Here is a 14,237-nt window from a genome sequence, read left to right as displayed (position 1 = left end):
ATCACATTTAACATTTCTTTTTTTAACACTTCTTTTTTTAACTCCAGATCTTTTGAGGACATCCACACACATTCATCTCATCACTTCTATTCATTGCTACAAAGAAGCATGCACTACAGAATTTGGCGACTACATAGTCCATAAAAGTAATTTTTTGAGGTTCAATATCAGAAGAGTAATTTTGTTACCTCTGAAAGCTCTCCCAGCAATTGCTGTGAGGAAAATGGAGTAAATCACATCAAACAATGTTAGAAAGGTAAAAAGTAACTGCCTCACGCATCAATCCTGAAATTTCATACACATTAGCAATTTAAAACAAAGGAACAACACTGCTAATAATTAGCTCTTCTTAATCACTAAGCAACTCACATAGTGAGTTATTTTCTTTTAAATAATGAGCGGAGTGCTGGATACAAAACATACATATGTGATACCATATAAGCAATGAGGTCTTTTCAAAGCACCTACCCAGACAGAAACTTAGAAAGAGGTTTAATAAAAAACAAAACCCAAACAAAAAACTTACAATGGATTGAAGATCATAAGGTGAATGTAGAGAACACTTGAAACTGTAGAACAATATGAATTAAGTCACGGCACACTATAAAAAAGGAACTTATTTATTTTTCTTAAGAAATGTTGGCTAACTTAGAAGATAAGGTAAAGGTCATTGCTGACAGATGTGTACTCGCTCATTTGCTGACAGCCATAGGAACAACGAACAATTCTGGGTTTTGTTTTCCCTTCTTCCTCATATTTTTTTCCTTTAAAAGTAAACTTGCGATCCTCAACTTATGTAAATAGGAACAAATCCTTTAAATTATTTGGAACAGTGACGATACACACTCATTAAAAATCTGGATATATCAAAAAAGCTTACTGCGACTGGATTTTTTTTTTTTCTTATTTTATGCCAGAAAATCTTTGTATTTACAGGAAGAAAATAGCGGCCCCAAAGCTCTTTGTCAACACACTACAACTGCATGTTGTCAAAAATCAAGATTCACTATGATTTGATCTATTTTTAATGCAAGCAAAATAATAAGCTTAAGTAAAAGTGCTAACAGTATCAACCCTAATTCTTGATCATTGTAAAACACTGGGGACAACATATTTTCAAATACATTTTGGCATCAAAAAAGAGAACATGTGTATTCAAACTATAGCAAATACAGACATCAAAGAGGCAGTGGACACAGCCATAACTAGCGTTAGTGCTGGGAAGTGCTCTCATTAAGTTAACACAGACACAAAGCTTCCTACTTACTCTCTTTCCAAACATTTTAGTGCCACATTCCTGTTTGCACAGTGACAGGAGTTAACCAAGAGGGCTGCAGAACATTCAGCCTCAGTTTTGTCAACAGCACTGTGGTTTGGATGTTTTCTTGAGACTCATTTTAAGAGCTAAGAGAGAACCAACTACTTGTCTTCACCCAAAAGGGACAATGAGGTACCCAAGACTGGAAGAGCAAATTTCAAGCAAGGTCTTTTGCCAGTTTCCTTTGGTGGGCTCAGATATTACGCAGAATCAAACAGCTGCCTATTAAAATCCCATTACAAGTCACCTCACTAGCTCTTTGCAGGGTATAAGGAATTCATGTTTTTATTGGATTTATAAACCTGCCTTGCTAAAATCTTGCCAAAAATCAAGAAGTACATTAGGATGGAAGAAGGAGAAATTTAGACAGAATTTACTTATTCAAATTGATATTAGCTAGGATTAGTCCCCACTTCTAAAAAAAAAATTATGGGCACACTGGGGACTTTCAATGCCTATCATTAATCAAATCCTTTTTACAACCGTTCAGTATATTTTTGTGTAATAAGTGGCATCCCATCATTTGGGATTGGATCAATGTTGAATTGGACAGGAAACAAGTTGTTGTGGTGATTTTTTTTACAGCTGTCAGAAAATCTTGGTCTGATGGCAACTTTAAAGAGCATTTGATATGAAATGAGGTAAAAGAGATACTGGCTCTTGGTCAAAAATCACGACATCTCTTTGGCCACTGCCAAATGAACACCTGGCAACTGCATCTCTTTATTATCAAACACTTCATGATCTGCAGGAAAGATACCAGTTGGCAAAATAAGAGTATGAATCTATGACACTAACTTGGAGCACAAATGCTGTGCTTGAAGGGAAACAACTTCCCACAGAGATATTTCAAGTGAGCTGCTAAACAAAGAGATTTGAAAGAAAGGTTTTGATGGTAGGTCACCAAGAAATGCAAAGCACGCTTGTCCCAAGTGAGGTGGAGACTTTTGTCTTGGTGTTTACATACCATAAACACGTCTCTTACATACATGGTCACACTTCTGTGGACAGTCATGTTTTTTTAAAATAAGACTACAGGACTACATTTGGCTTAACACTCTCCATGCCTCAGGATTTCATACACATCACTGATAATATAACTGTCTCACCTCACAAAGGGTGTCATGAGATTAATTAACATGCACACCAAGATACACCCTTCTATCCCAATTACGTTCCTCAAATTTCTCTTTCAAAAGCATTAAAAAAAGTTAATGAAGTGCACAGTAAATAGGAAATATTATCATTAATTACTTTCTAGGTTCACCAGCAATACTCGTACAAAAGAAGAAATCAGAGTGCTTGGGAAACTGTTTATGTTCATACATAATGGGATGGTGAAGCATCACTGTTGGTTCACAATAAAAAGGCAGACTAAACAATCAACACCACAGGAAACTCGGATAAACAATAATTAACATTAGTGGAAAACATAAATAATCAGCAAAATGCTCTCCTAAACGTACAAAAGTACCAAACAAGCAAACCCATGTTTTTCCTGAAACTAATTCAACTGACCAGAAGACACCGTTACAGCCTCTGACTCACAAAGACAATGGAATCACTAGCATATTGCTTGCAATGTTCCTGGAAGTATCATCTTAGACAATTCAGTGCTTTCAGGTAACTATCTGGGACCTAGATACTGAAAGGGATTGAGGGAAAAATCAGGATCTAATCTAGTGTGTGGGCTCAGAGGTCACTAGGAGAGGGAACAGAGTGAGAGTAAAATAAACTTTGCAGCTCTGAGAATAATTGTGATAATGAGGCATCCATCTCTCAGAGAAAGGGTGTCCATCTGTAGAATGATTGAAAGAAATTTATCTCTTTCAATGGAATCCTTAATCCCTCCTAATAATCTGGAAACATCCTTTGGTCAGCTGTGCTTTGAAGGCCATTAGTCTGTAAAGAAATACACTAACCTCGTACACAACGCTTATCTGCGGCTCACCGCAGCAGACTACTTTGAAAGCAGTCTTTCAAAACCAAAGACGACATCGAGACTGGCAAAAGCTGCACAGCACCAGGCGCCGTGCCTGCTTGCGTTCAGGGTCTGGCAAAGGCACTGATAGGAACCGCTTCAATTTCCTGCTCTACCCACAAGTTCTCCTGTTTGACCTTGGGCTAGGCAGTCATCCTTTCAATGCCTCGTTTCTCTCTGAAATAGCAGCAATGTCTCATAGCACAGTTATGAAAATAAAGAGGGTTATGCAAACAGATCCCAAATGAACCATGTATCTATCACAGGGAAAGAGACAAATGAGCAAGCTCAGGAGGGGTAAAATTATAATAATCACCATAAAGTTAAGAACGACATTATTGACACGTATTGGTAAAGACTCCATTTAGCCCATGTAATTCATTATATTCCTAAATAATTTCATAGTATTTCAAGGTCACATTTGAATATGACAAAGCTGTAGGGAACAACCTGCCAGAGGGCAAAGAAACAAAACTATCTGAAATGTTTTTCTCTGACCCTAATTTTCATAGATCTGTGAAGAATGCTTTGTGAAAACAATGATCTTATTATTTCCCATGTCACGTCATTATTTCAAACAGAAAACTTCAACACCTGCAGTGCATTACAAAGAATAGTTTAAAAACCTCTACTCAAAACTGTACTCAGTCTGCTCAGGATTTCTCAACAAATTCCAAACACACAAAATGACATGCACCCAAAGGAAAAAAAGTCAGATCTTTAGTTCAGGGTTTGAAAAGCACTCGGGATGCATGCTTCAACTTCTCAGACAGGCAAATACCATAATCAATTTAGAATGAGCTCATACATTATAAGCAAACAGTTAGGGATAGGAAAAACTCAGAAATGGTCTGGTTCAAGCCCATCAAGCTCAAGACAGGTCTACCACATTATTGCGCCAGAAATAGCATAGGACCTCTTTCTCAAGAGAATTTCCGTATCCATGGCAAAACTGGAAATACTGCAAAAGCTGTAGCTTTCACGATAGCTGTGCGCGCAGAATCCGGCACAGCGACACCTTCGAGTGGGACTTTAAGATGAGTCTACAGCAGAGACAGTCAACAGTGACATTATAGCATTTCTCATATTTCAGTCATCAGCTGGAGTGTGTAGGCACAAGGAATGAATATTAGATTAAATTAAATTAAATTTAACTTCAAGTTTCAACAGAAGTTTGGGTTGCATTTGGACTGAAAAAGTCTGATTCAGAGGCAGGCCTGGAATTTCTGCTTAACCCAAACTTGCTTGCCTAACTTTTCAAAATCATTAGAAATAAAAGGGAAGAAACGGGTCTTAGAAAATACATCCTTTTGTTTTATGAGTCTCCGGCCTACTTAAATGTTGTCTAAAAATACACATTACAACTTTACCCTGTATATCCTTACCCAGGTGGACAATTGCACTTATGTAAGATTATTTTTTTTAACCCTCTAATTCTCGTCAATATATAAAAGAAACAATAACAAATAAACTCTTAATTCCACACCACAACATGAAAGAAAGAAAACCAAAACTGGGTCAGGAGAATAGAGTGCTATTAATGCACAGGCACAGTAATTGAAAAATACCTGCTCTGTGCATTCAAAAGCAAAGACACCTATTTTTTATGACTCCAAAATTACAATAATTAAATAAATTCAAGACTAAGATAGAGACAAACAGAGACAGAAAATAAAAAGAAAAGCTAGCATTCACTCTCCTAGGAGAAACAAAGATGAACCTACCTTAAATAATTCAAACTCCTTCTTTGGCATCAACAGCTATCAATCCACAAAGGATATTTGCAATTAAAATAAATGCATACACATCCATTAGGATCGAAATTACTACCTCTAAGCAACTAAGCAGAAAAAAAAACCCTTAAAGGAAAACATTTTGCTGTATCTCTATCAACTTTTTTCCCACGTTAGACTCTATGCAATACAGAAATCAGCCTCAGCCTGCACAAAACTATAAATCTTTTGACATATCAGTGGAACAGCAGATATTTTAGCCTTGCTGTCAATCTTTTCCTGCTCCACACGCACACATGCACACTTCAAAAGAAAGTCTTGCTGCTGAGTGGGCAGTACCTGGATGGTGCGGGTATATGCAGGCTCTGACCATCCTAGACATCCTTCTTGATTCCTCAGAGGGTCCAAAATGTTGTTTGGCACAAAGCCTGTGCTGCCACTTTTATTCTGAACCTTCCACCACTGCTTTCTGTCATCCAGAATCTGAAATAATTCGGTAAATTAATTACATATTTTTTTTCTGAGTATTCCTCCTGCCAGTACTTAGACTGTGCATCATTTCAAAACAAAACCATAACTTTGCCAGGTTCTGCAATTGCCAACAGATCTTACAAGATGTCCCTAAGAAACCCCTGTAGGCTTCCTTGATTATCACTATCATTAATTCTACATGGTCATACTGCACTTTTCAAATGCGGCTCTCAAGAAGGGATATGGAAAAAAAGCGTGTAAAATCAGACACGTGCTGGATGAGGCAGCAGAATGAAAAATCAAAAACTTGTGCAGAGAGGCTGGCATCTCTACAACCTATATGCTGCTGACAAAAGGAATAAGTAACTACCAATAACCCAGGGAAAAGTGCATTGTCCTAGAAGAGCACAAATTTGGGGAGAGAGCACAAATTATTTGGAGAGAGCACACTTCTCAGTAAAGAGGGAACTGAAGCAGGATAGCCAGGAGGTCTGAAATCTGACTAACTGCCGTGCAATCTCATACACATTTTCTCTCTCTGTTGCTCCCTCCCTTCCAAATCTGTCTAGCTTTCAGGGTACCAGCTACTCCAGGAAAGGACAGTCTTTCACTATGCCCTTAGTGAACACAGATAGTGTTTGCCAGAGCCAGTTATTTAACTACTACTAAACGAGGCTTTTAAAAGCACCAACAGAGAAGATGGAAGAAACACATATATATTTTTCTAGCATGGATCTCTGCAGCATCAATTCATAAGTCAGCGCAGAATCTCCACTTATCTTGTCTACGATGCAGAACAAATTAATTGAACTTTTCAAATTAAGGGAGATAAATCAAACACATTGAAGTAATCATTAAGGACAGCCACACTGTCCACAGGAAAGGTACACTCAGATTTGAGTAGTACTAGAAATTTGTGTTTTCTCTTTGCAAAAAATATTACCTCTACAATCTCTTCTTTCATGACAGAAAGCTCACTGTTGTTTCTTGCCATAAATTCGTATTTGCATTTGGCATATTTCTTGGTCTGTGCTTTACTGTGTGCTTCATAGTTTCTGCAAAGCAAAGATCAGACTATTGTTCAGCGAGACATTCAAGCAAATAAAAACAGAGACAAAATGCCCTCTTTCAACAACCTGCAAAACATTTAAACAACGCCCCCACCACCACCACCATAACATGATGCTGCTGTAGAACTACCTGTTCATAATACACTGATTCAAGTGCGAAGAAAAAAAGAAACAAAAGAAAGAGGTGGTCAAGCTACATGGACCTCAAGAACTGGTAATCTTTACTGGCTCACTGCTTGCAAGATATATGATAACAACTTAGATCAGCAGGTGCCATAGTTTTAAAACAAATACATATACTACACTTAGTCTGTTTTCCTACAGCAGGTTAAACAATTGTTTGCCATATAAACAAATGACTACACTTAGTATATAATTGGTATCTTGTGCTTTGTATGAAACTATTTCTAGTGTTCATCATAAATTGTTTCAAATACACAATACACAAATAAATTTTTGCCATCAACACCAGTGGAATTAAACTTTAAAAAAATGTTCACCTACTGTAGATCAGTTTTCTTAACTGACCCTAAGATACCATCAACTCGTAACAACCTCAAGTTACTGTATCAATTAAAAATGAAAAATAACTTCTTGGCAGTTACAAACAGGGTTCATTGTAGAACAATGCATACCACAGTTTAACTCTATGTCTTTCTGTTTCCACGAGGAAGGACCTGTTCAGAATGCCTTTAGGTAAGAAGCTACTAATTTCTTTGATATAGTATCTCTTCAATTTGAGAAGCCCCAGAGCCCCCTCAACACAGGACCAAAAGAAACAGTAACATTATTCACTTATTGCAAATCACACCCAACAACCTAAATCCACACCAGGTAGTAAAATTAAAATAAATAAATAAATAAATCCAAACAGATAATGGAAACATGAAGCAATCAATGGCTTGAAATTCTGTATACAACATCACAGCACAGGGATACGAATGCAGACAGTTGCTGATGTTGGTGCTATGTAACTGTGGGTCCCAGGTGTGCCTAAGCAATCCAGTAGTTACCTAGCTATTGCATGGCTGTGGAGAACTGTCTCACTTGAGCGGAAAAGCAGAACGAAGGAAGAGTCACATTTAGATTGAAAGATTATTTTCAAAGACAGACAAAATACTAAAAGTGTTTAAGGAAGAGTGAAAAACATGGGATGAACCCCAGCCTGCAGAACAGCTGTTATGAGGCTGAAAGGTGTGTGAGTAATCCCAATTTTTTCCACCACCCACTCAAAATTCATGTAATTTTCAACTCCTTTCTTACTACCTCAGGGATATGACTAATGCGCCTCTGAAGTACTTTTACTTTTAGGTTGCCTTTCCAAACTCATTTCACTAACTTTCTTCCTACCTTGTCCACACCTAAGTATCCTGATCCCTTCAAAAAACATAAATCAGGAAGAATTTTTAAAAATGCTCATGTTTCAGTTTTATTCTACTCTGTTGCAATCAACAGCAACATCCTCAGAACATGAGCCAGGCAATAGCTGTATGCTTCTGAAGAGACCATAATTCTTCAAGCCCAGCTTAATGAGCCAAACAGTTTACTCGGGGCACAAATGTTCTCAACACTTCCCTCCATCCATCCTCCACTGTGTTTTCTTACTGCCTATCAGGTATACCATAACCACACAGCCCTCTGCTCTCCTGTGCACGCTGCTCAAGAGCCTAGTGGATTGCACAGATTTTCAGGGTGCTTTTCTTCAAATGACTGCAAAACCAAGCTACACAGCATACTACTTTGAAACACTGCACAACTTGCTGCAAAACTATTCAGTGCTCTTTCAGCATCAGAGAGGGTCCTTGATATACCTAATATCACACTGAAAGTTTAGGATCCTGACACTTAGTTTACATCACTCAAGGAAAGCACACCTTACTGGAGGTCCTGGCACGTTGGATTAAGGCTCACTGAAGTTCCCTGTGATTAAAATTTCCCTGGACAAGGTGTAGCCTACCTGTCCCTCAGAAGGTAGTGGGTGGCTTGGTCACTGCCTTCAGACCACTCATTAGGAATGGCAGCTTTGAACGAGGACCAGCAAATGATGGCTGAAAGGGTCAGCTTGAATTTCTCACTCCCTCGCCCAAACCCACTCCTCCACCTACTTCTTCAGAGATGCTTTAACATTTATGTTTTGTATGGAAGTTACTTGGGGTAATACATATTAACAGCTTTCCCCCAGTAATGAGCTCCTACCAGGCACATATTATATGTCTCAAGAGCCAATTAACAAATAGAAGTTTGTGTCGTATTGAACAAACTGGAAGATAGGGGCACACTGTGGATGTTTGCATCAGTACCAGCCATCTAGACTCCCTCCTACAATCAGAGGTAAGAAACAGGCACCACTACAGCATGTCTCATTTCATATCTTTCAAAAGACTAATTTCACCTTACATGAACTGCTTCTTAGAAACACCCATTTCTCTTTACCCGCCACAAAGGAGGCTTGGATGACTCTTTCAGTTGCAGCCAGATACACCGATACCATCAATAGTTCAATGCAATAAGACCCATTCTCTAAACCTGAAATGGAGGCAACAACATTTGCACAGAATACTCTTACTCCTAACGGACAAAACCAGGTCTTATCACATTACAGATAAGAGAGAAAGGAATTTAGAGTACAGATCATCTAGATTTCAAGCTGACTGGTCCTGAGACTAGAACTCAGAAAGTAACCAAGTTTGAGAAAATAATTAACAGATGACTACTACTGCTGCTGTTGTTATGAAGAATAAATCCGAAGTTCAGGAAACGATTTGAGTCTTCAACCTGCACACCATATGGGAATTTGTTTGCATGCAGATTAACAACAGGATCTTTTAGCACATAGCTCAATACGAGGGATTATGCAAAGGTTTTCATCAAAAGCGTTGTTATCAATGCTGTTTTAACCAGCAATCTGATCTCAGAAACTTAGCTTACACATCTTACATGGCACATAAGCCAAAATACTGTTCCATGTGGTGTATACGGAATACAGTTTGGCATGGGGGAGCAATTCCAACACTGCTTTACCGATTTAGTTCCACAGCTTGTGCTGGTATAAATTCTCCCCACAGACAAGGCTGAGACTCCAAGGATCACTGCATTTGATCTCATCAAGCTACTTGGATTTAGGCTAAAATGAAGCAGATGAAAGAGGATGCGCAAAAAGACACTGGTTGCTATGCAAACATTTCAGAGCATTTTCTGTAACATTGGAAAGAGAATGAAAGAAACGAGGAGTTACTATTCTGAAAGTGGATATTTATGCACCAGCCCAGACAACAAAAAGCAGGAGGCTACGGAGCACTAAGTGAGCAGCTAGACAAATCAAACAATCATTCAGAACAAGGACAGATGAATCTCAGAGCGGACTTGTCATTCTTTGTAGTTCTGAAAAAAGCAAAGAGTATTTTTAAAAACATGAAACAAAGCAGAAATAAAATTTGAACCCAAATAGGAGGATTCTGGGTTCTCCATTGGGTTGGAATTGCACTATACGATTTTTGACAAAAGCATCAATTTCACAGCATATGTAAACAGGGTAGTTTCACAGAAATTATACTAAGAGAGTCTTAATGATGTGCCTTAGAGAAGCAAGAGCAGAATCCCCACTTCTAACCAGAATCACTTCCTCATAAAAATAACGATCTGCTTCAGACACTACCAGAGGTAATTACAGACACCACCACCCCAGTAGCAATAAGTCGGGACAGTTATCCACAGCACCACGTACGCCGTTGATTCAGTGTTACCTATCTACATGTCGGCTAACAGTTTGCTTAAAGGCAGCAACAGCCGCCCCCTGGTCCAGCAGAGGCCCTCTTTTGTAAACTGTGTTACTGAATGCATACCCATCCGACGGAGGGTAGTCGGGAACACTGGGAGGCTGGAAGACAAAAAAGAAACAAAGCCACAAAGTGGATTAGTGTCAGCAGCAGCACCGCCTAGTTCACTTAATCCAGCACCCCTAGGGTCCCTGTCAGCATTCACCCAGCTGCAGGTGCTCACGGTTCCGCTATGAAAAGTTAATAACTTCTGCATCTCAAATACATAAACAGGGAGATCAAAAGGATAAGAATAAAAGAATTTCTATCTTAAGTCATCCTACTGCATTAATATCGCAGCAGATATTCTTTAGAAAAAACAGTTCTCTGGGGCAAGGTCCATGTCATCTCTCAGGTATCACTACAGCAACACAACTTAAAAACAATGGCTGAATGGCTTTAAAAGAAGCTGCACTGAGAAACCGCTTTGAGCTTTTGTTCTAGGTGTACGCTTAAAGCCAGAAACCTCTAGGTAGCTAACAGTATGCTGTATAGGAAATAAAACCTCCCAGGTAAAATTATCACTGTATTGCAGGATCATAATATGAAGTGGCTCATATGTGTCACCCTCTCACTGAACATGACTATAGTCAAAGAAGAAATGCAAAAAGTAATGTGATAGTTGGTATAATTGAGGATTTTAATCAAGGAAAATAATCAGAATTTATCACAAGCACATATAGAAGATTATTCAAGGTTTTAGGAAATTCTTTTTAAACAGCAGTGCTTTAAAAAACAAAACAAAAAATGAAAAAAACCCACCTTAAATTCAGCAATGATACTCTGCTTCTAAGAAAGAATTATTTTAACCACCATTGCCCAAACCAAAAACAAGCTAAGCAGTTCATTTCTGGAGATTATGATATTGAAATTGATCATTCTAGATCTTTTCTTTATACTACCATCCAGTTGCACAAGTTAGAACAGCTGAGATTCATCAGAAATTGCCAAATCTTTAAGCCTGTTTATTGGGTTTTTTTGGGTTGGATTGGGGGTTGTTTTTTTCCTGTCTGTGTGGCTACAGAAAAGCCGCTCACCTAATTTCTATCTCCAAGTATCTGACCTGGCACCCAGGGACGCTTGCCTACGGGACTAAGGGTTTATGAAAATAAATTAAAAGCACACAAACCCCTCCATACACATAGAATATTCTTTTAAACTATATTATTAAGACATCTTTGGGGAAAAAAAAATAAAATCTGAGGTGTCACCTAGCTTATACCTTACATCAAAAGACACCAGGAAGCAGGAACTCATTTTACTTCATGCACAAATTATGTGCATCTCCTTAGCCTCACTGCACTCTCTATCACCAGTTCCCCGTTGTTTCACTGCCATTTGAAGTCCTCACTGCGGAACTGACTCCACCCTGAAACCCCTCTAGTCGGAGCTGTGTGTGCGACTAGATCTTAAGATTCAGGAATATGGGGAAAAAAAAGGAAAAAGAAAAAGGGGCTCTTATGAGCAGCAACCTCCAATGCACTTTGCCAGATGCCAGCGCAGTCCCTGCCCGGCAGGGAAGGCAGCCGCACGCACCCCTTCTCCACTCCCAGCACGGCACAGCTCTCGACACACAGCCTTGGTCCTCGGGAGAGCAGAGTCACACCAAGACACGAGGCCAATTAGTGGCAAAAGATGAACACTTAAATTCTCATCTTATTTTTCCAGCAATCTTCATTAAACAAGCTCCTAGAGCAGACTTATGAAAAAATAATTATTCTGGTATCACCCACTCCAGGGTGATACTTCTGCTGCAGACAAATACATTTTGCACTCACACGGCTTTTTCCAGCTGAGCACTTACAGCATTTCACAGCTATTAAGCAGCTCAGTGCTTTTCCCCCTAGGGAAGTGCTGAGGTGGCACCGGCACAGGGAGCCAAGGTACCAAGGTTAAATGACTTGCCCAAGACCGTGCTGGAATCAGCAACACTCACGAAACTAAGGCCTGACATCCCAGGTGCCAGGCACACAAATACCTTCAGTGAACTGGGATATACATGTTATTTTTTTTGTCTTTTGAAGATTAACTCAAAGAGGCTAAGTTGGCACAACTACCAATCCAACCAACATTGCCACCATGAAAAAGAATGAAATCAACTCCCTAAAACACAAGCAACCAGAATACCTCAATGCATTTTCCCCCTCTGAACTTGTTTTAACTTCTCATATATATAAATAGTAAATGAAATTCTTGCAGTCATCAGAAGAGAAAAATTAATGCTCCTCTCTTTTCAATAATATTTTGTCCTTTCCCCCCTCCCCCCCCGTTTTTTTTTTAGTAATTTGGAAGGAGCACAATGTAAACAAAAAAACCTCCATGGAAATGTAGAGCAGCAGTGAAACACCGAGACAACATTTGATGAGACTTTTTGGGGAGATGACCCAGGAAGGGGGTGACAGCAATGGCAACAGCTACATTTCACATTATTGTGTCCATTAACTTTCCTAAATGCTTTTTTGCTCAAAATGAATCACTGGCAATAACTTAGTATTTGGCACATTTATTCCTGTACATCTTGTTAGGCATAAAACCAAGCAGTGTTTTAAGTAATCAAATACCTACCATGTTATCCTCCTTTGCTTGGCAGACTTTTTACCCAATTTGTTTGTATCTACAGCTGAGAAGACTTTTTTTTTTGGCTAACAGAGATTTTCATTAGAACAAAGTTTTATTGTGACAAGATTTCCATGGGCAGCTTTGATAAACTTTTGCTGGGGAAACTTTGCTGTCTCCAATAACAGAATTGCTCTGCAAGACAACACCATCCCATAACAGCCAATAATACTTCCCTTGAATCTTCTTCCATGTGCACTAACAGATAAATATATATATATATTTTTTATATACACTATAAAATTAAGATAAAATTCAGTATCATTGCCTTAAGATGTACTTCAAATATAGTACTGGTGTAGATTGCTCGAGGAAGACTATGGACTGAACCTAGAAAATTCTTAGGTGCCCTTCCATATCACAGCTGCTAACAGGGGACTTTGGACTAGCTAACACTTGATTTAAACTTGAACTAGCATAGAAAAATAAATTAAATTTTTAAATTAAAGCTTACATCCTCCCAAAGAAGAAAAGCTTTCAAAATTAAAACTTTTATATGTTTAAAATGGCAATAGGGTTTGTTGTGAATTAAAAAACAACAAAATCCACATATATTCTTAAAATTTTCACAAAAATCAAAGTACGTTTTCTGACCAACTGTACTAAAAAAGTAGGGGGTAGAACCTTTGTTGAGAAACAAAATGACTGACTACAAAGTTGGTCAGAAAATGCACTCTGGTTTCTCTGAAGGCTTTAGATGGTGGTGCATGTTTCCATTCTCCAAATAGAATAACCTAACTTTTGCTAAATTCACCACATTTCTTGGGAGAAAAGGATGGGAAAATGTTCCTGTGCAATAATTCATCTAACTGGCAGCTGTTTTTCAGAAGTAAGCCTAAATTACCTGACATAGCATCACTCTGATAGCACCCCCGAACACCTTCTTGCAATACAGTGAAAGTATCAAGAAACTAATGAAAGGAATATTAAATTCCACATTTGTGAAGAAGCAGCTTAAACCCAAAATTCCCTAAAAAGTGGTGGTTTTTTTCTTTTTGTCTGTGTACCTGTGCATGGTTGCACATTTAAGAATACTTTGGTTCAAATTCTGCCTGAAACGTATATGACCAAAATCAATGGAATCTGAAAGCACAGGTCAAGAATCAGACTGAACCTTAGGGGCTTGGACTGCCCTCCCAGCTGAGGTAGGAAAGTGCCCCAGGTTCAAGGAGAGCAGTAGGCAAAAGCCTCATATTTTTCCTAATTGCATTTTTGGTGGCTGAACAAGTATTT

General features: G+C 38.6%; 1 protein-coding gene across 6 annotated transcripts in view; it reads right to left on the bottom strand.

Moving 5' to 3' along the window:
* Nucleotides 1-14,237, bottom strand: part of EPS8 (epidermal growth factor receptor pathway substrate 8) — a 139,238-nt gene that overhangs the window by 12,670 nt on the left and 112,331 nt on the right. For 3 of the 6 annotated variants that reach the window (XM_049822098.1, XM_049822095.1, XM_049822099.1), the window contains exons 16-20: nucleotides 10,317-10,450; nucleotides 6,447-6,558; nucleotides 5,372-5,515; nucleotides 5,024-5,059; nucleotides 189-212 (exon numbers count right to left, since the gene is read on the bottom strand). In XM_049822098.1, coding sequence (XP_049678055.1) covers nucleotides 189-212; nucleotides 5,024-5,059; nucleotides 5,372-5,515; nucleotides 6,447-6,558; nucleotides 10,317-10,450 — 450 coding nt within the window. The remainder of the gene's footprint in view (nucleotides 1-188; nucleotides 213-5,023; nucleotides 5,060-5,371; nucleotides 5,516-6,446; nucleotides 6,559-10,316; nucleotides 10,451-14,237) is intronic. The other 3 variants (XM_049822101.1, XM_049822100.1, XM_049822102.1) reach the window with 3 other exon arrangements.

Source organism: Accipiter gentilis, chromosome 18 (assembly GCF_929443795.1).
Source record: "Accipiter gentilis chromosome 18, bAccGen1.1, whole genome shotgun sequence".
NCBI lineage: Eukaryota > Metazoa > Chordata > Aves > Accipitriformes > Accipitridae > Astur > Astur gentilis.
The sequence above is the reverse complement of the archived record's forward strand: the minus strand, read 5'-3'. Positions and strand labels throughout refer to the sequence as shown.